The sequence below is a fragment of the Emys orbicularis genome, chromosome 8 (assembly GCF_028017835.1).
Source record: "Emys orbicularis isolate rEmyOrb1 chromosome 8, rEmyOrb1.hap1, whole genome shotgun sequence".
NCBI lineage: Eukaryota > Metazoa > Chordata > Testudines > Emydidae > Emys > Emys orbicularis.
Genome location: NC_088690.1, coordinates 106,470,852 through 106,497,387, shown reverse-complemented (window position 1 = coordinate 106,497,387; position 26,536 = coordinate 106,470,852). Strand labels below are relative to the sequence as shown.

General features: G+C 43.3%; 1 protein-coding gene across 1 annotated transcript; it reads right to left on the bottom strand.

The window, feature by feature from the left end:
* On the bottom strand, window positions 1-25,100 carry MAML1 (mastermind like transcriptional coactivator 1). The gene is made up of 5 exons (XM_065409304.1): window positions 24,732-25,100; window positions 12,497-13,918; window positions 7,764-8,024; window positions 5,125-5,236; window positions 1-1,839 (listed from the first exon to the last, which is right to left on the bottom strand). Exons 1-5 carry the CDS (start codon window positions 25,098-25,100, stop codon window positions 851-853), a joined length of 3,153 nt encoding a protein of 1,050 aa, XP_065265376.1. The 3' UTR covers window positions 1-850.
* Between the last annotated feature and the right edge of the window lie 1,436 nt (window positions 25,101-26,536).

Genomic DNA, 26,536 nt, shown 5'->3' with positions numbered 1-26,536 from the left:
GTCCACAATTAGGGTGACCAGACAGCAAAATGTGAAAAATTGGGACGGGGGTGGGGGTAATAGGAGCCTATATAAGAAAGACCCAAAAATCGGGACTGTCCCTATAAAATCGGGACATCTGGTCACCCTATCCACAATCCATTAAGGAAGTCACTATCCTGGGCCAGCTGGCCAGGTTTTAACACTTTCATCTATCACCAGCATTCAGAAAAATTTGCTGTAAATATTATTGTGAAATACCACTTGCTTGTTGAGAGTACAGGCACACACTTCACTGGTGGGGGAAAAAGGACGGACTCAAAATAAAAAATGTTTTGCAAATGTACTGAGGTGCACATCCTCTCCTCTGGCAAAAATTAAGTAAAACATTTGGTAGGGCAATACTGTAGCTAGTAGCATGCCAAGCTGGGAACAATGATCAACTCAAGTATTAGCGGCAGGAGAATAAGCCCTAAACACAAAATACTTGCAGTTTTATTTGCTCTCTTTCTGCACCATTGTTGTGGGTTTTTATTTATTTTTAAATAATTAAAAACCTAAGTTTCAAAACACTGCAAGTGAGATTTCTGAAGGGCTAACTGGGATGCACACAAATTTGCCTGACCTGTTCAAATGTGCACCACAGACGCCACAAAAATAAACGCATGGTCATTGCAGACCTGCTTGGTGCACCATTATGTGTCGAAGCCTGTTGGGAAGCAGCTCCAGTCCATTTCCCAACCATTTACCTCTAATGCCTGCAAGTCTCTTCAATGCCACAGGTTTTTGGTCCAAGTGTAGTTTATATTTCATGAAATTAAAAAAAAAAAAAAAGAATAAAATAAGATGTAGAAAACCCTCAAGCCCCATTTTAATGATTTCCTAACAACTCATCCAAGTCATTCATCCATTCCTCTGAAGTCCTGTTTTTCAGCAAAGAGTCTATCAGGTCTGTGTCACCAGTCAAGCTCTGCAGTCCATTATTGCCTGATTGGCCACTGTAGGCAAAAGGCAGCTCCTGACTGGTTGTCCTCACTGAGTAACCTTGAGTACAGTGCAGATTGGCTCTATTGGGTAGTTGCTGATTTGGATTCTGGCCAAAAGCAGTCAGATCTGGAACGGCCTGGCTCATGCTAGGCAAAACTTGTTGTGAGGGTACCTGCTGTTGGGTAGGTGGGTTTGTCCTCTGCTGTGCACCTAAAGATGACAACAGCTGCCCAGAGACAGCAGAGTTCATGGAGGCCATTGATCTGCTGGTGCTTAGGCTTACCTGAGGCATCCCTGGAGCAAACTGCTGGTTGGCCATCTTTAGGTGAGTTTGCTGCATGTGGAAAGTGGAGCTGGCAGTAAATGACCCTAAGCCACCATTTCCTTGTGTCTGGTTATTCATATTAGGCATGCCTTGGTGTTGCCAAGATGGATTTTGGGCGCTAATAGCTGCTGGCACTCTTGCCATCTGTGGCTTGGCTATGGCTGGATTCAGTGCCCCCTTGTTGTGCTGCTGAGAAATGCTTGGGTTTCCCAGGGTGCTCTGCCCATACCCAGCAGGAACAGGAGTGCCCTGACCCAAGCTGGGCTGCCTTTGCATCTGTAGTTGTCCGTTGGCACTTTGATTTGCATGCTGTGAAATCATTTGGGTCATACCAGATGTCATGCTGTACAGCCCCCCTCGCTGAATGTTTTGCATACTAGTGTACTGAGTCACACCTCGATCCTGCTGACTGGAGCCTGATTGGAGAGGAGGAACAGAGCTGTGTCCAGGTCCAATCTGAATCATGTTCTGGGTCTGAGAAAACATCCGTGGACTGCTGGAGTTGGACTGTCCTAAGTTACTTACCCCGGTCATGGCTGGAGAGGACCCTGTAATAAACAATTAACATAGAAAATATCACTGTGTATTTCAGTTTATCCAGAGCCTATCTAGACCTTTAGATGTTCTTTCACATATATGTAGTAGATGCATTTAACATACATACACACACAATAAATGGAAAAGTTCTATATTACATCTTCCCCTGTATGATCAGTCTTGTGGTAGGTCAGTAAAGAAGCTTCCAACTACTGCCCCATAAGTAAGGCTGCGAGTTGGTCATGGATTTCGTGACTTTCTGTGACTTCTGCAGCGGCCGGTGCACCTGGCTCAGGGGCAGCCCCTGCATCAGTCGCACTGGCTACTGCTGGGGCAGTCTCAGGCCACCACGCCCACCGCTCAGCAGCTGCAGAGTTTGGGTGTGGGAGGAGGTAGGGGGTTGGGGCACGGGACGGGGTGAGGCAGGCTCTGAGCGGCACTTACCTAGGAGGCTCCCCGGAAGCGGTGACATCCCCCTCACTCAGCTGCTAGGCAGAGGCAGGACCAGGCAGCTCTGCATGCTGCCTCTGCCCAAAGCACTGGCTTCGCAGCTCCCATTGGCCGGGAACTGTGGCCAATGGGAGCTGTGGGGACAGTGCCTATAGGGGGAGGCAGCCACACCTCTGCATAGCAGCTGAGCAAGGGGGAGGTCGCCACTTCCGGGGAACCCCCCACATAAACACCAGCCAGAGCCCGCCTCACCCCATCCCGTGCCACAACCCCCTGCACTTTCCACACCCAAACTCTGCTGCTGCGGGAGAGGGGGAACAGAAGGGGGGTGCTGAGGCACAGAGCCAGGTAGGGAGCATGCTCCCTGCCCGCAAGCACCCTGGCTGGGGGGAGAGCGGGGGGGGAGGGGGAGACTGGGAAAGGGCAAAGTTTTAGTCAGGGGTATATAGTAGAAGTCATGGACTGGTCACAGGACATGAATTTTTGTTTACTGCCTGTGACCTGTTACTAAAAATACCCCTGACTAAAATGTACCTTACCCATAAGTCAGTGCTCGCTACTGATCAACATGCACAGGTGTGATTATAACAGATTATCAGCAATTTGAATGGCACTTCTTTTGGGGAAGGCAGAAACCAAGATCACAAGGGCCAGATTTTTAAAGGTGTTTAGGCTCCTAAAAATGCAGACAGGTGCCTAGTGGGATTTTCAAAAGCACCTAGGAATCTAACTCTTATTGAAATCAATTGGAGTTATGCATCGAGGCGCTTTTGAAAATCCCACTAGGAGCCTATTTGCATCTTTAGGCTCCTAAAGACCTTTACAAATCTGACTCAAAGCGCCCATTGCAGGGCTAATGAGATAAAGATCTAGGTCCTTCACATCAGAGTTCATGTCCGTGAAAGTGCTCTGAACTGGGAGAAGAGGGTAAAATATAGCATCAGGCTGAGAAGGAGGGCAGACTCTCCAACTTGTTCATCTAGAGTGGATGCAAATAATTTAACTCATTAGGGTATATGCCAAATCATCTCTTTTACTGATAATACATCTGCTTTATCTATTTCAGTTTGAATGTTAGGACTTTCAAACCAGATAATACATCTATTTTCAGTTCGAGTACCTTTTGGATTTTCATACTGAAGCATTCACTATGCATCAACACGCAAGACTGATATAAGCATGATGAATCACAGGAATAAGCAATATGCTCAGTAAACTACCAAGGTGGCGGCTCCTTTTTAACTCTACTTAAAAGCATTTATGCAGAACAGCTCCCTCTCCCCCAGTTAGAGTCCAAATGATATAAAGAGACAAGAGGAATAAATAAGAAAGTGTACAGAAAATAATTCCTAGAAATAGTTCCAATGCATTTTCTGCAGCAAGATATAAAAAGGAGTCCCAAGTCCCTCTTTCAAATTTGTTAAACTGAGGCAGCCACTCTTACCAGAAAAGCTGGGGGTGAATGTTTTGAATTCAAGATAAGTGAAAAAAATTTGCTACTTTGAATGGTAAGGCTTTCAAAGCATTAAACAAGTTATCAGTGAAATATACCATCAAAAAAAAAAGTTCAGAAGCGGAGAAAGTCTGTTTTTTGCCATGCTTATAAGCAAAGAGGAGGTACATATGGCTGGATGTAACAGTGCTAAAATAACTATAGTTAACATGCCTATAGGATAGAACCAATAGTGTTTTTAATGATGCTGTAACTCTTGCAAATTGTTACACGCTCAGTATTTCTAACTAATCTATCACTGCATTTCTGGTGGTAGTGGTGGGGAGAAATAAGTACTGCAACGCTCAGACTGAGGGACAATACTCACCACCTATCCTACATAGGAATCTGTTATAGATGTACAAGCATTTCTTCTCTTATGCCTGTATCAACTTACTTCGGTTACTTATCTTGAGGAAATAATTGCCTGGCCATAGAAGCCACATTTCAGATCGCTGACTAAGATGTTGCATGTTACCATCCATCAGCATTATTAATATAATGGTATCTTGTTTATATTTCCACATTAAGAAGTTGCCCTTCAATGGGGATATTGGAGGTGAATGAAGAGCCGGGCAGAAGGAGGAAGGAAATTAGCGGACCAATACCTGCAGACATATTTATACTCAAATTAGTTTCTTGCCCCAATGCAGGGGAAGCCTCTTTCTGGTACAAAAAGATGGGTGATTACTGGCTTCCAATGTTTTCACATCAGTTATGCTATTCCACCTGACTGGTAATTACACCTTCTTGCTACCAGCATTAGTACGCTAACAGATGTAGCGAGTTCCACCCCTCACCCTCACAAATAAATGCAGAGGATCAGAGCTTACATTCCTCACTCAAATCAGCAGGGATAAGAGTGCTGTGGATGCGCCAAAAAAAAAAAAAAAAAAAAAAAAAAAAATCAGGCTCTTTAGTGGGGAAAAAAGGTTCTTATGAGGCCCTGTGATGAATATAGGGAGTGATGCCGTTCAGCTTCAGAAAGAGCTGTATCCTTCATGTATTGGAGGCAAGGTAACTATAATTTGGGGCCTCTGTGGGAAGAGGAAGGAGGAGAAAGTCACTAGATCTCCAAGGACCCTTGGGGAAATGTAAAGACATTTAAGAATTTTCAGGCCATCCCTTATCCAAACATTACAGACTTATTCCTAGAGGTGTATTAAAGAGTTGGATACTTAAGTTATCATAAAAACATTCAATTAATGTATGTGGGCTAGGCAGTTTTGTTAAATAGCAACTGAAGTCAGAGTGTGTGTGTATTTGTATTTATATTTATAAAGTCCAGGGACTTTGAAGACACCCTACGTTTATTCTTTTCACCATTATTAATTCAAATCTCATGTTTGTTTACCTGTGAACTGTCCAACCTGCTGCTGGTAAGGGTTCTGTGCCTGATCTTGGTATTGAGGGGGTGGTCGGGTCAGGTGCCGCTGGAGCTGCTGCTCTTGTTGGTGCCGCTTTTCCTACGAAAGGTTCAATACAAGAGTGGGGGGGGGGGAATCAACACTTAGCTTTGAAGTCACACTTGAAATTATCTATGCTTTGTTCAGAGGTCTGATAACTATGGGGGCTTTAATAGTGTTATATAGCCAACCCAGAAGAATACTCTCTCTTTACAGGGGTCAAGTGCAATAATTTTTATTTAAAAGAGGAAGGGACAGGAGGGCAGATTAGTAAACAGCAGTTGACAGAATTCTGATAAACTCAGAGAAAAAACAAAAAATGCACCACCTGAAAGCCAGGATGACAAACATGCATCAGAGGTTGCTGCAATGCGTATCTAAATGCTCTCAGATGCTAGGAAAACTGGGATGTCAGTTTTTCAAACACATGCCTATTCAGTAAATAGGCCTGAAGAAGAGCTGTGTGTAAACTCAAAAGCCTCTCTCACCTACAAAAGTTGGTCCAATAAAAGATATTACCTCACCCACCTTGCCTCTCTAATATTCAGTAAATAGCCATTTTCAGTAACATTTCTGAAAACACTACAGGGGGGGGGGGGAAAAAAAAAAAAAAAAGCACTTTTACGCAACTTCCTCCACTATCAATATGTCTCATTTTAAAGGGGCCCCGCCAAACAGAAAAGTGAATTTTCTTATTTTTATTATGTATCAAGAAGACTGAAAGGTTGTTTTAAAAGATTTTTCCTGCCTCTGCCTATCCCAGTTTTCCTAAAAGACCATGAAACCTACTAGTTCTCTAGCTATGATAGAGAACCCATACCAATGATGTTATTCACTATTTAAGACTGTTTTAACAGTCCATTAACTCAGCTGGAGGAAAGCTCTCCATTAAAGATTCAACAACCCTGCCTCTTCAATTTGGTGGAGAAAGCTCCCAGTCCATACCCAAGTCATCTAACAAATCCATCAGCAAAAATAGGGAACCAAGAGTTGGCATTCGGGGGAAGTTGGGTGGGAGGGAGGAATGAAGTAAGCCCCGCTGGCCTTTCTTCTGGGGATTGGGCTTGAATAGCCAGGGAATTCTGGGAGAGTCTCTAGGAGGGAATGATGCAAATTGTAGTCCCAGATCCTGCAACTGCCAGGCTATACTAAAAAGCTACCCCTGGCTCCGAAGCTGAGAGAGCTGGAGTGAGGCAGAGGAGAGGCCTACAGGAAAGGGAAAAAAAGACTCACATCGAAGAGGTAAGCATTTGAAGGAAAGGCCTTCAGGGCAATACTGCAAGGGTATAGGGCTGAGGCCTGTAGTTGTGCTGTACAAGTAGGAGCATTGTCAGCAGATTGAGGGACGTGGTCATTCCCCTCTATTCGGCATTGGTGAGGCCTCATCGGGAGTACTGTGTCCAGTTTTGGGCCCCACACTACAAGAAGGATGTGGAAAAATTGGAAAGAGTCCAGCGGAGGGCAACAAAAGTGATTAGGGGGCTGGAGCACGTGACTTATGAGGAGAGGCTGAGGGAACTGGGATTATTTAGTCTGCAGAAGAGAAGAGTGAGGGGGGGATTTGATAGCTGCTTTCAACTACCCGAAAGGGGGTTCCAAAGAGGATGGATCTAGACTGTTCTCAGTGGTACCAGATGACAGAACAAGGAGTAATGGTCTCAAGTTGCAGTGGGGGAGGTTTAGGTTGGATATTAGGAAAAACTTTTTCACTAGGAGGGTGGTGAAGCACTGGAATGGGTTACCTAGGGAGGTGGTGGAATCTCCTTCCTTAGAGGTTTTTAAGGTCAGGCTTGACAAAGCCTGGCTGGGATGATTTAGTGGGGGATTGGTCCTGCTTTGAGCAGGGGGTTGGACTAGATGACCTCCTGAGGTCCCTTCCAACCCTGATACTCTATGATTCTAGGTATGCTTATTTAGGGACCAGACTGCCTGTGAGGGAGAAAAACTCTTCAAGCTCTGCGCCGATGTGGGAATACGGGTAGAGGAACCGATATAAGGGCACGACTACAGTAGAGAGTTTACAGCTGCTCTAAGCTGATGGGAGAGAGCTCTCCCATCGGCTTAACTACTTCCATAGTAGGGGAGATGAAAAAGACTGGGACTTTTCAGCTTGGGAAGGAGATGACTAAGAGGTGATATGATATAGGTCTATAAAATTCTGAATGGTATGGAGAAAGTGAATATGGAAGTGTTATTTACCCCTTCACATAACACCAGAACCGGGGGTCGCCCAAAGAAATTAATAGGCAGCAGGCTTAAAACAAAAGGAAGTACTACTTCCTACAACACACAGTCAACCTGGGGACCTCGTGCCAGGAGATGTTGTGAAGATAAACTATAACCGTGCTCAAAAAAGAATTAGATACATTCATAGAGAATATTAGTCAAGATGATCAGGGATGCAATTTCATGCTCTGGGTGTCCTACGCCTCCAACTGCCAGAGGCTGAGAGTGGACAACAGGGGATAGATAACTTAATTACCCTGTTATTTTCATTCCCTCTAAAACATCTGTCATTGGCCACTGTCAGAAGACAGGGTAGTGGGCTAGACGGACCATTGGTCTGACCCAGTATGGCAGTTCTTACCTGTTCAGCTAGGAGTTGTTGCTGCCTCTGCCCTATTAGGAACTGCTGCTTCTGTTGCTCCATCAGCAAATGCTTTTGTTGCTGCTTCTGCTGGTCCAGTAACATCTGGTGTTGCTTCATTACCACTGCTTGCTGCTGATTGCTGAGATAGGCTGTGTTGTTATGGTTACCTGCCATGGAAACACTGGAAGGCTGAGCACTGACACCAGGGCCTGGGGCAGAAACAGGAACACGAGGAACACTGGGAGAAGGGTTTTGATCCTGCAGAATATAAATAACATCAGTTATAGGAGTGGCATGGGTACTACTGAATCTACAAGTGCTATATGAACATATTCAGGTCAGCAAGCTCATCACTCATGACAAATGATTACATAACTAGAGAATGGCAAAGTACTTTTATTACTTTCCTCTCTTACAGGATACAAGTCATAAAAATTATCCCAAAGAAAATAGACACTTGGCAAGCCATATCCATTTTTGTGTTTTCACACAGTCAATTAATAAAATTCAGTGTAAAAATCGAGTGCAAAACAAATCTAGCAAAATATTTTTAATTCTCAATCTATCAAGCTTCAGATTAACCCATGACAATGCCAGATTAACTGCCTGGAAAACAAAAAGAAACACAAGGTGGGCAAGGAGAAATGTGTATCAAGGGCTATGCATGAATAAAGTGATTAGAGGAAGATCTGGAGCTACACAACATTCATGGAGGGAGACTGCAGTGTCATTCTTATTTACAACACTTCCCCTATGCCTCACGCAAATGAATGGCCCTATGTATGCTTCTACACAGCTAGGAGCACACTGCCTGGTATTAATAGAAAGGTGGGGGGGGGGAGAAGGGGGGGGAGAATAAAAAAAATCCACAAATCACCACTCTGACATCATGCTAGTATCCAGGTAGTGGACTAACTATTAATCTTTAGTCAATCCTCCTCCAGAACTTCAGTGCTGTTTTCAAAAGCATGTTGTAAACCATTAAGTACAACATGCATCTGTGCTCCCAGAACCTTCTTTTGAAATGAAGCAACATTTTGAATTGTACCCCCATTAAGGTTATTTGGGAAATTTTATTATAGGCACACAGAGATTAATTTAATTTAGTAAACTACCAGGAACTATAGGATGTGATTAAGCAATACAAGATACCAATTCTGCAAGAATTTATACCTTATTAGTTCCATGAATTCTATAGCACTACTCATGTAAGTATTTGCATTCTCCACTAAGCCCCTGATTCTGCAGATAGCCTTTCCAGTATAATCCTCTCTCCACAATAGGCTTTTGCTTCCTCAATTAGGCTTCATTTAACATTAATTACTCACAGCATACCACAAATAGTGTGAAGTACACAAACTTTTTACATTTACCTGGGTGGCAGCATTTCAAATGAAGACTGCATAAAGCAAATTTGAGATACATTCTATCTGAATGTGAAATTATACCTAGTAGATACCAACAAAAATATTACAGTAATCCTGCTTCTTTCAATTTCTGATTGTACAACTGAATTATTGTTAACCAGATAAAACTATCTGTTAATAAGGAGTTGGTGGTATTTGAGGGGGGGGAGAGGGGGAAGAAGAGGAGGTTTGTTTTTTTTTAAAACCAAACTGTATAGTCCAAAAGCATGATTTGTAATGTCCTGTGCCGTTAGACGATCTGTAGAAGAGCTGACCAAAAAAAAAAAAAAAAAAAAAAACCACAGACTAACAGTACAGAGATAAGTTTGGGTCTTTAGTTTAGCATCCAATATTTGTTAGCATCCTAGACAGTATTTGGTCCTGCCATGCGGGCAGGGGACTGGACTCGATGACCTCTCGAGGTCCCTTCCAGTCCTAGAATCTATGAATCTTTACTGTTTGATATTCTTGTATTTTCTCCACGTAGCTGAAAACTGCAGTGTGAAACTCTGCTCTTTTAGGAGTAGGAGACTTGAATGAACATAAGTGCTACCTATAAAATAGCAACAATATCAGAGAAGTAAGACAAATACTACGTCTGCTTTGACAGTTTTACAGGTAACCACATCAAAAGTCTTATTTGGAGTTCCTATGGTTACCATCAGACATCTTCCAACCCCAACTTTAATCTTGATAATATTTTTCACACATTTTTTTTTTAAATTAAAGTGTCAGATACTGGGGTGTGGGGCCAGCTCCTCTACTCCCCAGGTAATCAGATACTGTGAACCAAAAGTAATTGATATTGCACTGTATAAGGGCTGGTCTACACAAACTTCCAGCAAATTAACTAGATCTGTTTTAATTAACATCTTTTGTTACTTCAATGCACATTAGTGTGTGGAACAGCCTCGAGTCAGCAAACATGAAAAAAAGAGCTGCTGAGGTGTTACTTCCCCCCCATTTTATCAGTGCCGTGTTAAAAGTGACGTACAAAGAAAAAAAATGGAATGATGCCTTCTTGCTTTTTATGAAGCATAAAGTAGCTCTAATTTACAAAAAAAATTCTGCTTGATCTTTACCTTAGAACAGGGGTGTGCAAACTTTTTGGCACGATGGCCAGATCTGGGTATAGAAATTGTATGGTGGGCCATGAATGCTCATGAAATTGGGGTGTGGGAGGGGGTGCGAGCTCTGGCTGGGGGTACAGGCTTCGGGATGGGGCCAGAAATGAGGAGTTCAGGGTGTGGGAGGGGGCTCCGGGCTAGGGTGGGGAGGGGTGCAGGCCTCCAGCTGGGGGTGCAGGCGATGAGGGGTTTGGGGTGCAGGAGGGTGCTCCGGGCTGGGACTGAGGGGTTCGGGGGGTGGGAGGGGGAATCAGGGCTGGGGCAAGGGGTTGAGGCGGGGGAGGAGGCGGCGGCTCAGGGCAGTGCTTACCTCAAGCGGCTCCCGGAAGCAGCAGCAGCATGTTCCCCCTCCAGCTCCTACGCGGAGGCACAGCCAGGTGGCTCTGCTGTGCACTGCCCCATCTGCAGGCACCGCCCCTGCAGCTCCCAGCATAGGAGCTGGAGGGGGGACATGCTGCTGCTTCCGGGAGAGCCCCAGACCCCGCTCCGCAGCGGGAATTCGAGGGCTGGATCCAAATACCCGGCTGGCCGAATCTGGCCCACAGGCTGTAGTTTGCCCACCCCTGACTTAGAAGCATCAAATCATGTCTTTCCTGTTTGTTGATTGAGGTAATCTTGAAGGACCATATTACTGGAGTAAGAGCTCAACAGCCGTTAGCTGGAGGGACGGGCTTTTAAGTTTTTTTAAAAGATCTTTTCTCTCAACTGTTCAACAAGCATGTGTGTTCTAGGTATTAAACACCACAGTTTTAAATATTCTGACAAGTCATCCTCAATTGCACAGATTTGTATTTGTGATACCATTTGTGTATTTGTATCCTATTAGTTCTGCAGTCTTCCAGGAATAACAGGGTAGACAAGACATTAATTTTTAACGTAAAACAAGCACTACAAGCCTTTTGGGAAAAAGCATAACTAATTTTTTTCCCTTTGCAGGTCACCTTTTATTCTCCATATTGTACTCGTGGGGGAATTCTGCACCAAAAAATTAAAAATTCTGTGCACAATATTTTAAAATTCTGCATATTTTATTTGTCAACACACTGTATAATCACGGCAGTTTCAGTAATTTGGTATCTTATTTCAAAATATCTGTCAGCAACTATGTCTAACAACACAGACAAAAATTCCCCCAGGATTAGAGAGTTAAAGAAACCTCCTATAACAACCCAGTTCCTGGTTCTTCCCCCTCCCTCATTCCAGACATCCGCACCCCCTTCCTTCCCCAGAGCCCAGCCACAGGGCACCCCCCCAGCTGAGACGCTCACCCCCAGGATTTAGAGGGAGAAACAGCACAATGCTGGGTCCCAGGCTTGTATGGAGTTTCCTGCATGGTGCCGCATTCCTGCAGCTGCTGGGAATCCTCCAGCTCCTCCTCCCCCCAGCAGCATCATCTATTTGAGAGCTGGGTGCTCTGCTGGGTCCAGCAACCCCTAGTGGCAACCAGCAGCACTGCAGCCCATCTTTGGGAGGGAAAAAGGAAATTATGCGCACAACACTAATTCTGTATTGTGCATTGGAACAGAATTCTCCCAGGAGTAATATTGCCTCAGGTAGACAAATGTTACCACTGTTAATTTCCACGGGGGGGGGGGGGGGGGGAGAGAAGAGAGAGGAAGGGGGGACCTCTCCAACAGCTGAGATTTAAGATAGCCAACCTTGGGATTTCACTTAAAACACAGTCCATTTGTTCTCCCAATGGCCCCCAACTACTCATATGAGCCACAACACCCTCAGGAGTCAAGAATACCCAGAAGGAAACAGACCTGAGGTCTTCAAACAAGTCACCCGAGAAGAGGAGACATTGATTGAAAAGTAAGGTTTCTTTGAGAATTATTTTTAAGTTTTAAAACAAGAAATTTTAGATAAAGGTTTACAAAGTTTTCAAGGATCTTTACAGATGCTGACTTTTATATTAAGGAATTTGGTTCCCACATGGTGTATTAAGTTGGAAATATATCTTACCAGCCTAGCTATTAGTATTAACTATTAGACACTATACTCAATGAAAAAAATTGGTTATTTCTAGATGGTTTTTCCTTGGTCGTGTCTTGGTTTTGCTTGCTTTAGAATGGAAAATTAGGATATTCAGTAAACTGTATTTCCAAATAATTGCAACTAATAATTGGATCTGGTCCTACCCACCTAGCACTCCAAGATCTGTTACTTCTCAATGGTAACAGCCCCGAACATTTACCTGGCTGTGTGGTACTAGAGGTCTGTAGGCAATATTTCCAGACTTCTGCTTCATCAGGAACATCCCATTTTGTTCTTCGCTCATATGAGGCAGTGGCGGTTGCTGGCGTTGCTGCAGATATGCCAACATAGGTGTCTTGTTCTGGCCAGGTACTGTAACGCCTTGCTCACACTCTGCTTTGTAATGTGAAAGGGGTTTTGTGTTGCCATAATCTAGCATGGAGCCTTGGCTATTTACAGGGTTCTGGTTCAGGCTGTTTGGCTGATGACTCAACATATTCACATGGTAATTGCCTCCATTCCTGGGAGAACTCTTATTTGCCATACTAGGAATTATGAGTTTCTGGTTATTGAAGTCCTGTTGGTAAACTGAAGGGCTGGTGGGATTGTCCATTGCGTAGGGGACACCCAGTGGACTATGAGAAGGTCCAGACTGCTGCCAGCTGGACATCTGACTGGTTTGGTGTACTTGTGAAGCCTGCTGCTGGTTCTGCAACATCTGATCTCTCTTCTGCTTAGCAGCCATCTGTTGAAGTTGGTGAGCAGAGGACATTTCTTTGGCATTTCCTGTGCCCTGTCCAGATAATAATACATTGGGTAGAGGCCTCTGCACATTTTGAGACTGGTTTGATGCCTGCATCATAGACTGGTTAGGATTTTCAGTCACTGTCTGACTGGAAGACTGGAACATAGTCTGAGAGCCCCCAACTGCTGGAGAAGCAGCACTAACAGGTACAGAGGAGGCTCCAATGAATGTTGGACCTGAAGAAGTGGATCTGACTTGTGGAGACCCCATCTGCTGTTCCTGCTCAAAGGCTGCTGGGGAAAATTCAGTCTTTATGTTAATGTCTTGTGGCAATGGAGTTTGTGCAGCTGAATTTGAAGAATCTGCATCCTTCTTCTCCTCAAAGTCTTCATTAAATAGATCCTTCATGTCTTCATCGGGCACTGATCTATTAAGTTCATCAATGAGCTCCTTCCATTCCTGCTCATTAAGATTAAGATCAGGCATCAAGTTGTTCTGAGATATAGAACCGCCTGCTCCAGCAATCATACAAGGAAGGTCATCCACAGGCTCTTGCTTGAGCTCTTTGTTCAAACCCAAAGGAAATGAGTCATCAGCATCACTACGCCCATTTAGCTGAAGGTTAGAATCTGGAAGACACTTTTTATTGATGCTGTCCAGTCCCATTGAATGCTTTCCATTGAGCTGTAAGGCATCTCCACCGGAAGATTTCTTGTCAAGTTGATGTAGTGGGGATAAAGGAGGTACGCCATTGGAGGAGCCACTTACCCCACCAAGACCATCCTCACGACGTAATTTCTTGGACACAGAAAACATATCCCCATACCCATTCTGTTGATCTCCATTCTGAGGGGAAGCAGCACTATCAAGTTTTCTTTTCACCGTCTCATGGAGCTGCTGGGGAAAAAAAGAAGCCAATTTTAAATGTTTTAGTTTTATATGTTTCACTACAATATGACCATTATCTCCTATCATATCAATAGCTAGTCCAGCTCTTTCTATCCTCAAACATCCAAATGCTAAAGTTTCTACTATAATGGCACACTTCATAATGAGTGAATGTTTCTGAACCAACCGATTTTACTCAGTACTTCAAGATATGCTGAACACAACAACTCTTGGATACAAGAGCAGCTTACAAAAATGGAAGATGGGTCTTTCCTCTGCCATGAACAAGCTCTTTTGCACGCCATCTTCCTAAGGAAATCTTCTGCTCAAGAAAGATTGTTAGATTAGGCCTTTAAAATTGTCTTAAATCATAACTTCCTGCTTTGAACAATGGAAGCAAAAAAAGCTAAAGAATTTAAAACCTAGAGACAATGGGGGAAAAAAGTGTATAGAAATTATTAAAGCTTTCCCTCTTCAGAAATCTAACATATGGATACATGTTAAAGGGGTTTTTTTTTGGATGAGATGTTATATAGATAACTGTAAGAGATAAGTATTTGGGGTGAGAGAAGGTCTGGCTATGCTATAAGCCATTTATATAGTGGCCTCATTTATATGACAAGGTAAATAGCTCATCATTGTAAATTCTTTGTACACAAATCACATTGTTTTGTTTAGTGCAAACACTGACCCCTCTATAAATACCTTCATGATTCATGCTTATCTAAAAGTGATTCAAAGCACACTGATCAGTGTTCCTATATCACACTGGGATGAATGAGTGACATTTTCTTCCCAAAGTAGTATGTATGCTAGGCAATTAAATACCACCATGGATAAACCAAACAGCTTATTGCTAACCCTATAAAGTTAGCTTGCCTCACCAGACTGTACAAACAAGTTCTCTTATTTCATAGTGCCATCTAGAAGCAAGTAGAGTGAACAGCATCAGATCTAGTCAGCCTTGTTATTTCAAAAGCTTGGGATCCTCTGTTCACCTTATCTCCTCTGGCAGCACTCAATCTATAACTTGCTACCAATGACACTAAACAAGGCTTGAAGTCTCCTGCACACACCAAGGGTGAACAGGAATCTTTCCCAGCAAATGTCATCACCTTGTGCAGAAACAAAGCTTAATTTAAAAAGATAAATCCAATCTACACTGGGATATTACACTCCTAGTGTAACACAGTGCTCTGCTGTGGCAGTGTGTTGTTTGGAGCAGGGAGGCTTCTGCTATCACCTCCTCATCTGGGATGCCGAGGACCCCTACACATCACCTGAAGTGAGGCTTCTGCAGCCATCCTTACAAGAGGCATCTGTCTGGTATCAGCCATACAAGAGCTCTCTGATATGGGAGAAAAAAGCCTGTCTTTTTAAAAAATACACTAAATGGAGCCTCCCTACGCAGTCCTCTCCTCCGTGTTCTTGAGTGGGATGAGCCCAGATAAAGAGGAGGGAAACCTGTCTCCCACTGCTCAGGAGGTATCTGACCACTGGGAGACTAGGCACAAATGGGTACGGCTGGAGGATGAGCATGAGATACTGGTGTATTTTGGCTTGAAGAGTAGGCTTTCAGCTTAGGCTAGGAAGTGTTGGGTAAATTTTTCAAGCCTTGGCTATAAATTAAAAAAACACCATACATTTGATAAAAATCTGGGTTTTTTAGATAATGTTCCTGGCTCTGGGTTCATTTTGGTTTTTGTAATTAATTGACCAAGAAGCACAGTACAGATGCAATATTCGCCTTTCAGCATGTTTCCTATTGTTTAGTCAGTTTCCCAACTGGGATAATTGAAGCACAAGGTGGTTGAGTAACTTGCCCATGGTCACATAGTGAGTCAGTGGCTATCCTCCTTTGCTTTAAACCATTAGACACCACTCCCTCAATACTCACATGCAGGTATCTCCAGAAAGAGCTGAAACCCAAAAGCGGTGACTGAACTTTTAATATTGAACATATTCTTCCCATAGTTGTAAGGAATATGTTCTTAACCTAAGAATTTGCTCCATCTTTCTTAGCATCTCCTCAAACTTTAGAAACTTCCCATTCATTTGAAAGCACACTGGTGTTAAAATGATTTTGTTAGTGCTCAGATATCTGACCACAAAAAGTAACAATTTGATCATGTATCAGTGGCTGGCTCATTACAGAAGCAGCTTTTCCTCTCCTGGAATTGACACCTCCTCATCTATTATTGGGAGTGGACTACATCCACCCTGATTGAATTGGCCCTGTCAACACTGGTTCTCCACTTGCGAAGTAACTCCCTGCTCTCCATGTGTCAGTATATAATGCCTGCATCTGTAACTTTCACTCTATACATCTGAAGAAGTGAGGTTTTTACCCACAAAAGCTTATGCCCAAATAAATCTGTTAGTCTTTAAGGTGCCACCAGACTCCTTGTTTAATTTGATCATGGAGACAGTCCAAGAAAAAACACTCTCTCGCCTCAAGCTGTACTTGCAGCTTTGCTCCAAAGTGGAGTGAGTACAAAAACAAAAACTTACACACTCTTAGTAATTTTATGAAAGGTATGTGAGGTAAGTTGATTTTTAAGAATTCATTAAGATACTTAACACTTTGCTTAGCCTCATCGAAGTCAGAGGCATTCTAAAGACATCTGGGCCTGTATGCAGCATCCTGTACAGATGCTGTAGAAAAAAATTGCCTACATATTTGTTATTGTTGGCATCAATGCACAAAGTTTAAGCCTGAGAGAGATCTGTTAGCAAGACACTGGGTTTGGGCTTATATACAAGCTATTAACGGACTTCACTTTCTTGCTGGTTTATTTTTTACTTCTAAAAAAAAATAAAGAGTGCATTGGGATGTGTGGATTTCCCCAATGGCAAGACATAGCTACAAAAGTTTCCAACAGCCAAAAACCTTTTTTTCCTGTATGTCAATATTTGTGCCTTTGAAGATTAAAAGTAGTAATGGAACCCGAAGTCCTCCCAATTCGTAAAGTTGGGTAGTTGCCTTGCAGATTACTCACCTTTATTTTGTGGGGTATCCCTTTCTGAAGGGAAGACTAAACAAAATTTTCCACATATCAGTTCTTGGCTTCTGCCGAGTAGAAAAATGACATGTTCGCCAAATCAAAAGTACAGTGACAAGAGCTATACTTCTTGGGTGCAGTTCCAAGTACAGCCAGTTCACAAAATCCTGGCAGCTGAGAGTTACGAGTCAGTTAAACTCCATGAACAATCAGCAGCCCAATCAAAGAGATCTTGAAGCAAGAAAATCCTGTTCTATTATGATGAAAGCCCAAAAGGAACAGAAACACTGTTTACTGGTGTGTAAGGAAAGCCGTTTAGACTGTTTAGGTATGTTGGCCATTGTCATCATGTTAAGTGCAGTGGCCTTTTGGCATGCTGCTCTTGCTAGTTGTTCATAGCACAATCAATCCATTTAATCCAGTGATCCCCAAACTGAGGCGCACCTCCCTAGGGAGGCACAGAGGAACTTTTTATTTTTTGGGGGGGCGGTAAAGACAAGCAGCGGGGCCTGGCCAGCCCCCACAGGGAGTGCCACCCAGCTCTGGCCCCAGCCACAGTTCCACTCCCAAGCCAGTTCTGCCCTCATTCCTTCTCCTCCCCCAGCTCCACCTTCAGCCCAAGCACCTCTGCTGAGTCAACTGTGTTGTAACAGAGGAGGTGTATGGACGGATTCCATTACTGGTAAGTCAGGGGGTGGGGGGGTACGCACAACAGGAAAAGTTTGGGCACCACTGATTTAATCAATAAAACAATATGAGCCAGTGTTTTCCCATTCACATGAGATCAGCGTTGGATTTCCAAGTCTGATTTCCCCCCCCCCAAGCTGGAAGCATTGAAGAAGCATCATATTCAGGGTCTTAGGAAAAGAAGAGTCTCAAAATACTCTGCTGCAGACCTTTAAATTGACTTAGGCCTTACCTACAATGGCATTTTTGTACCACTGCAAGCAAGTCACTTTACACACTGGTGTGCTGCATCTATATTAGGAGTTTGCACCAATGCAGCAACCTCACTGCCAAAAGGAAAAGCACGGACAAGGCTTTAACCCATCAGGTTAGCTTCAATGAAGCAAAGCTCATCAAGCCCTCCTTACTAGGAAAGTAGTCTATCAGGATATAACGCCTTCAGGGGAAGAGTGATCATAAACTAATGGAGAAATCTAATAAGGAGAACTGGGAGGGCCTCAGGACTCCAGAAGTAGGAAGAGTTGGAAATGCAGCCATTACACATCCATCTGCAGAGATCAATTCTTTAAAACAGCATCACTTATGGTGAGGAGGAAAAAAAAAATTCTCTTCTGGCTTTAACTATTTTACATACTATTGTTGGAAGTATCACACTGGGTTATTTAGCAAAAAGATTTAAGAAAAATACTCCTCTTCAGTTTACCTTGCACATTTGATAGTATTTTCCATATATACTCAGTTTCCTGTTTGTCCACATCTCTTACAGCAACAGGGAAAGCATTTTTTAAAATAGAAAAATGTTATTGCAAAAGTCACAAAAATTAGCAGAGACCCAGTGTAGTACCTGACAATCGTTATTTGAAACGGTTTAGATTTCAAATTGGCATCCCTTACATAGATCAGCTTTATGTCAACATTACCAAGTTGGAGACTAGAAATAAAGTGTGGCTCTCACATTTAACAGTAATTTCAAAATAGTAGTGACAGTCTCCTTATCTAACTATAAGAGATATTAAAGGGACAGTCAAATCCTATTTTTGAAAATTCTGTACTTTGTTATACTATCTTGAGTATTATAACTTGAAGGTTACTACAAATTTGGTTTTTTGATGTTTATTTTCTGTATCTGATATGTGTATAGTCAGCAATCCTAAAAGTTGTACTGATCTAGAAAATATAATGCAATCTAGTTTTCTCCAAAATCAAAAAGTTAGTAATAAGCATGCTCTAAGAAATCAGTGTTTATCTCCGTGCCAAACCATGATTACGAGCAACTGATGACAAATATTTTTAGAAGTATTACTATTTTAGTAGTGCCTGCAAGCTCCAGCTGAGATCAGAGTCTCATTGTGCTAGGCCCTGTACAAACATAGAAGACAGTCCCTGTCTGCCTGGACAATAGCTGAATCTCACTCAAGAGGTAACCTCGTGAGGTGGAAATAGATGCATCATCAGAGGTCATGGTCTGGGAGTAAATACAGAGTACACCTCTACCCTGATATAATGCTGTCCTCGGGAGCCAAAAAATCTTACCGCGTTATAGGTGAAACTGCGTTATATCGAACTTGCTTTGATCCACCGGAGTGCGCAGCCCCCCCCCGGAGCGCTGCTTTACCGTGTTATATCCGAATTCGTGTTATATCGGGTCACGTTATATCGGGGTAGAGGTGTATTTTAAATGATTTTCTTGTTAATACTATACATTAGGAATTTCTCTACTCACTTTGATGACTGAAATATAAACAGCTTTTATACCTATGTTCTGTGCTTCTTTCGAGAAAAGCATTTTATTACCAAATCTGTTCCCATACCCTAGAATGCTCACCAGGCTGTCAGAGAACCACAACACTGGACTAATTTTAATTTGACTTTTAATTTCATTCCAAAAAATGTGTGTGTTTGGGAGGCAGCATAGTTTGGGAGGCAGCTGTAGTGAAGAAAAACAGCTACAGATGTGTACGTATAAAAATGTAAGCACCTGTATTATTCACATGAGGCAGCTTCTGCTACAGGAACTGTTCTGCTGAATCAAAACTGCTACGCTTTAAGCAGCAATGCTAGGTTCTCCACTTAAGTTGAACTTCAGCAGCACTGATCACTCTCAGTTCTTTACAGTTTAGGAAACACCACTGCAGGCCTTAGCAATCCAATTAAAAAAAAAAAAAAAAAAAAAATGTTTTAAGCACACCGCAATAACTTGTGCCAAGAAAAAGCAGACAAAAAACCTGCTTGAGTTGTTTGGCAACAAACTATCAGACTTGTCAGCAGATGATGGCAATGGTGTAATTATGGTGAGACAGCACTATACTGTTATAGTAGAGTATTGCAAAATTATTCATATTTTGCTATTTTGGGGCCAAAAAGTAATTAAAAGACATTTCTGACATCCACACACAGAGCTAATGCCTCCTCCTCCTCCTCCCGTCGCCCCCCCCCCCAAAAAAAAAGGTTTCAAGTAAGTTAAACTGCAACACTAGGAACCCTTGCAAGTCCAATCCAAACAATACTTCATTTATTTTCTGCTACTACTCTAGATCTGAAAGTCAGGACAGATACAGTTTTCCTCACTTTCTTTTACTTTGTATCAATCTTATTTTTGCTTAAAACGCTTCATCTTTTACCTCCTGGAGGACCCACTGCCATAGGAGCAGGTAAAGTGTACTTTGTTGTGGGAAGGAAAAAAAAAAAACCACCCCAAAAACAGACTGTGGTAATTTGCAGGAAAACAATCTCTTGGTTTGTCATAAATAGAATTTCAGCAATGTAAAGCAAGTTTCTTTTTTTAAAATAAAGGTTTTAATATTTAAATTTAAGCAAGGGATAGAAAAATTTGATGTCTATAATAACACGAGTTAAAGGGTTTTGTTTACATGTTTAAGCAAGATTTATTTTATTCTTTTGTGGTAAAAACTGTGTCTGAATTCTATTTATTTATATATACACACAATATATTAACTGACCGTTCTGGGGCTTGTTGTTTGTAGTAGCATGGGGGAAATCTGTCCCTTTTGCAGAACTTAAGGTTTTTGCATGTGGGAGTGAGATAAAAATGCAAGAAACAATGCAGGAGCGAGTGGGTATTGCAGGGCAGGATAGGAGCTGGATTAAAAAAATAATCCCATGCTGGCTCTAATCTAGGACACCTTTATTTCACTGGGGTTAAACAGAGCAGAGAGGTCATTTTCAGTGTAACAACATCTCTTCATATCAGACCGAACTAACTGCTCAGCTGCTAAAGACTAATATTGTGTGCTCTTAAGATTTAAGAAGAATCTTTTCCCATTACAAACTGAGCTTTCCTGGCCACTGTAGAAATACCATTCTAGGTTTTGAGGCAAGACTAGAAAAAGTGAATCACCTATACAACAGCTGTTCACTGATTAAAGCAAGTCATAAGAAATGTGTAAACAGGTCTGTTTAATGTTGGTTGGTCTCCTGGCCAGGAGAGCACAACATGAAATAAGCAGTGGAGATGAAAATCCAAATCTTTGAATTCTTCCGAAACCTACATCAGAAAGAGACTTCCTAATAGTGAGATTTTGAGTCTATGTTAAAGTCTTTCTAGGGAAATGGAAGAACCCCCCGCACACACACTATGGACATTTACAAGGAAGTTTACCTTAAAGCACTGGAAGAAACTGAAAGCAGCAGTCCTAGACCAGAAATTAGGAAAAGAGGAGGTGTGCTATATGACCTATAAGTCTTTTTTGTCTAATGTCAATGTTTCTGAAACACAAGATTAGCATGAGGGACACCCAGTTATCCAAATACTAACACTTGCCTTCATAAGGCAGAAAATAGTTAAGACTGAAATGGAAATTTGACATTTCTATTTAAAGGACATTTTAAAACCTTAAAAACAGCCTCACATTAAGGAAAAAAAAAAGAGGAAACTAAGCATTGTTTCCCTTTTTTTTTTTTAAAAGCTGGAGGACAAGCTTAGGTAGCACACACCCTCAACTAGAAGTATTTCTGTGTCACAGCATATTCATCCTGGCAAACAAACAAAGGATTAAAGTGACCCACACTTCTGTTTATGCCCCAAGATTGTCTGGTTTCTGGGTCTAAAACGAAGAAATAACTATCAGACAAAGCACTTGATTTCTAACGTCCCATGTGAGGATCACCACCACAGAAAATGCCAAAAAAGAAATGAAGGTGCTCCCATTGCTCCCCTTTTACTATTCTGAACTGCTATCGAGTACACACAGCACCTTGGAATTCACAAGCAAATAAATACAGCTGTTCAGAAATGTCCTTTCATTATAGGTCATCAGATGCTACAGTGTGGCAGCTCACCTGCATTTTTATTGCAAGTGGCTTTTAAAAAAAAAGGACCAACATCAATGTTTCATTAGCTTTAAATGAAAGTAGCACTATACAGAGCAAAGCCTTCTAGAAAATGTTTTATATGGATCTCTTTCAAAAAAGTTCCATGTAACTCAGCAGCAGCGGCTGGTGTATTACCTGGTTAATGGCTTAACTAACATTATTTTGAAAGGAACATGCCCAAGATATTTTAAAACAAAATAATTTTGTTGTGAAACCACAGGTTTAGTGAACATTTCAGACAATACTCCACCCCCTCCCACCACAGCATGCTCAGTTTTGATATTTGTTACCTGACTGTTGGTGGTGAAACATCAGGCTCTGGGTTAAAGTAGTACAGACTACACCAAAGAACTGAAATAAGCAACATACAAAGAGGGATTTTTTTTAGTTGAATTACTAAGTGATCTAACTTTATAACCAAGTAACAAGATGAAGCAGCAGCAGCAATTTATCTTACAGTCATGTATACTAGGAAAGGAGCAACAGGTCAGCACAAGGAACAGTCATTCATACACTAAAGGCCTCCTCTGTTGTGTAAATCAACAGTTGGAGGCAGCTTCCTGTACAAGAAGGGCTTCCCTAGATGCGCAGTGCACTTCAAAACCACACTGTTCTTGGGGAATTTAGAGTCCTCATTATAATGCAAGCTAATGAGATGAAATCCACATACAGAGCAACTTAAAATAAATACCAGCAGTGATTCAAGACATTTTTTCAGAGGTTCAGTATGAGGAAGTGTGCTGACAGTCTAAGTAAGTGAAATCAGTGTGTTAATCTATATTATCTAATGAACTGAACGAGCCACAAGTGTGAATCCTTAAAGTCCAGATGCAAAGCAAGCCTTAAGCCTTAATTTTATGATCAGCAAAACAGGCATTTAAATCCTTGGTTCCACCACAAATCTTCATTCAAGACCCAGCCTGCTAAGCAAAGTCTCCCTGAAGCGATATAGATACACCTCTACCCCAATATAATGCTGTCCTCGGGAGCCAAAAAATCTTACCGCGTTCTAGGTGAAACCGTGTTATATTGAACTTGCTTTGATCCGCCGGAGCACGCAGCCCCGCCCCTGCCCTGAGCGCTGCTTTACCGCGTTATATCCAAATTCGTGTTATATCGGGGTAGAGGTGTATTCTCATTAGGAAAGTACAAATTGTTCCTTCTTTCAAGGATTTTTCTCCTCTTCTATTGTGTGAAGTTTTTGACGCAATCATAAGGATTTTTTCCTTCAGAAGGGGACAAGGATCCAAAGGAATCATCAGAAAGACATGTGTCCCACCACTTAAGAGTTAAGAGAAGTGATTCACTCAAGTGATACTGGTCGTTCACACTACAACCATGAAAAATGCAAGTTTGTAATCCTAGTCATACTACAGGCTAATTCATTGTGACTGATTCTTCTGGTCTTATGTAGTCATATACTCCCGTACACAGTGAACATAAAGTGCTACCATTGGTGTGACTAGACATTTCTGATTTAATCGTATTTTACATCCTTTTTTCACTTGAACAAGAATCATGCCCTCTTTTTCTACCTAGATTTGATCAGTGCTCAGGAAACCAAACAAACTACACTGCATTCCACCACTTCAGTGTGGGCTGCATAACACAAAAGGTAGCTTGTTTGTTTGTTTAAAAAAAAAATGCATTAAGCATCTCACTGATACTTCCAACATGCCAGATTTTACCCTTGGAGAATTCACTTCCAAATCCCAAAGGCCAGTTAAAGACAACTTTGTGACTACTACTTTTGGCTAGTATCAGAGGGGTAGCCGTGTTAGTCTGAATCTGTAAAAAGCAACAGAGGGTCCTGTGGCACCTTTAAGACTAACAGAAGTATTGGGAGCATAAGCTTTCATGGGTAAGAACCTCACTTCTTCAGATGCAAGTCGTTTTTTACTTTTGGCTGTAACTTGAATGTGACATTAAATATGCATATAGCTGGAAAGGTGCCCGATTAATGCCAAGAGGCATCTTGAAAGGGGCTCAGGATAATAGTTTTATGATGGACTTTGGAATACAGTTTAGAAACTTTACTTTTTTATGAAGGCAGTGAGTCACTTTTTAAAATTTGTTCTGCTACACTGCATTTCCCTGCTCCTTGGCCATATCATTTTTAATGGGTGGAGTGGGATCAGTGTATTGGTCAATATTAGTTCACATCCAGTAGAAAATGTGGCAAATAGTCAGCTGCCTTTCTAGCACCACTTCACTGAGTTCCATGCAGTGTGGTGTAGTATTAATGGATGTTACTATTTTGAAAAGCAGAAAACTTCTAGTTAGTAAGAACGGTCTTTACCAACCAACTAGAACGGTTGACTAATGCCTGACAGCTTCGATCTCCCTTCTTGTTCACTTCCAAAAAAATAGAAGTAGGAAAACAGTCACAGAACAAGTACTACCGGGTTTCTCCTGCAGAGACAACTGAGTCAATTTGTCAGAACCATAAACAGCCAGGCTACATGGAGCACAATTCTAAGCTGCTAAAACATCTGTGATTGTTCTAAATGGAAGTTACTCCTGGCCCTTCCATATCCGTTGTTGGCCGCTTCTGCATGTGCGGTCAATGCAGGAGGATGGCAGTCGGGGCAGGAATACCAACCGCTAAGTTTTAGTATGGACTGCACAGGGACCTAACAACGTAACACTACCTCCTGCCAGTATGGGCCACGACTCCAACTCTAGAAGGGTTGGAGGGTTCCTCTCCTACACCAGCCTGGACGGGGAAGTAGCTGTACCAGCTGGGCACTGTCTCACCCACCCCGACCTCGGGGCCCGCTCGGGAACAAGCTGCTCCTTACCGCGATCAAGGTACTGCTGCGGCCGTGCTGCTCGCTACTCGCGGCGTCAGTGTCGAGGCCATTGGCTCCAGTCCTGTCGGCGTTGCCCGCAACCACAGCAGGAGGAGGAGGAGCGGCGGGCGGCGGCGGCGCCGGGGGAGGCTGGCGGTGTTTCCCGGCCCGCTTGGCCTTGGCCTGCAGGCAGCGCTGGTGCAAAGCGAAGGTTTGTTGGCGCTCCAGCTCCAGGCGCTCTGGGGACACGGCCTGGTAGCGGGACTCGCAGGCGCTGTGGTGCCGCCGGCACAGCTCTATGCGCCGGCGGAGCCGCTCCATCACCGCGCTGTGCCGCGGCACCACGAACTCCGCCATGGGGCAGGGGGGCAGCACCATGGGCCGGGGACCGAGGCGGCCGCCGCCGTTCACCGGCTCCTCACGCCGACCCCACCATGGCCAGGACACCGTCAAGGGAGAGACCGGGGTTCCCCTCGGACCCTACCCTGGCAGCCCTCAGGCCTCGCCCCCTCCCACCCGGGTTCCCCTCAGGCCTCACCCACCCCCCACTTCCTTCTCTCTCGGGCCCGGCCCGACTCCGTTCCCCGCACCCTACTTCCTCCTTCGGCCCGCTACCGCTCCCTCCGCCTCAGTCCTGCCCGGCCGGAGCCCACTCCACTTCCCCTCAGGCGCGGCAGCCGCCTCGCTCAGGCCCAAACCCCCGACTCCCCATTGTTAGCTGCGCGGCCGCCATCTTGAAATTGCTTTTCCCCTTAAGAGCCGAGTTCAGAATAAATAGGCGGAGCTTCCTGGGTGGTGTCTGACGTCACGTGTACGTAAGTGCGTCGCGGGAGATGATGGACAATTTCTCAAGCCTAGCGGATTGGTGGAGCGGGAGAAATGGGTGTGGCCTAATGACGATGCTGTAGGCGGTGCCCCTAACCGCGTTTAAAAGGCATCGAGGAAGAAGAGGCGGGGGCGGTTTGGAAACAGCGAATGGGAAGTGAAGGCAGGGGTTGTGTGTGATTGACAAGTTGGGTCATCCTTCTCCAGCCAGTAGAGGGCAGGGGAAGCAGCAGGGCTCGTTATCCCCGCCCCCGCACTGCTAGAGGCCTGATGAATGAAGAATTAAAGAATAGAAGTCGGTTTGCAGAAAATAGAGCCTGTCCCAGTAACTAGGGCTTTTGAGACTATACATTTGGTGGCTGTAGGGTGACCAGATGTCCCAATTGTATAGGACAGTCCCAATTTTTGGGTCTTTTTTTTAATGTAGGCTCCTAGTACACCCCACCCCCATCCCGATTTTTCACACTTGCTGTCTGGTCACTCTAACTCAGTGGTTCCCTAACTGGGGTTCACAAAATGTTACAGGGGCTTCTTGGGAAAAAATTCCCTAATGGCAGACAGAGCTGTCCCTAGGGACCCTGGGCAGCACAGGGCCAGCAACCCCGGACCCTGGACTTCCAAGAGCTAAGCAGATCTAAGCAAGCATATCTATCACATTGAGGAGATATAAACTTCAAGACTCCTCATAAGAAATGGAAAGGGAGGTGGATATTTTTTGCTGTTTTTAAAATTAAATAGGCAGCTAGTATTGTTTTTTAAATTATTATGAAGTAGTTTAAGCTTTGTTGTAACGTATGTTGTTTGCCTGTCCTGCTCAAGACCTGAATGCTTGTGTAGGAGGAACTCTTTGAGTTGGCTTCTTAAATACGCTGTTTCACATCTGACACTCCTTGATGAAACATAGGAGCCTTGTCTTATAACAGACTTATTCAAAGTGATACAAGCTATGAAAGTGAGGTCTTGCAAAAGTGTTGCCGTTTTCATAATGT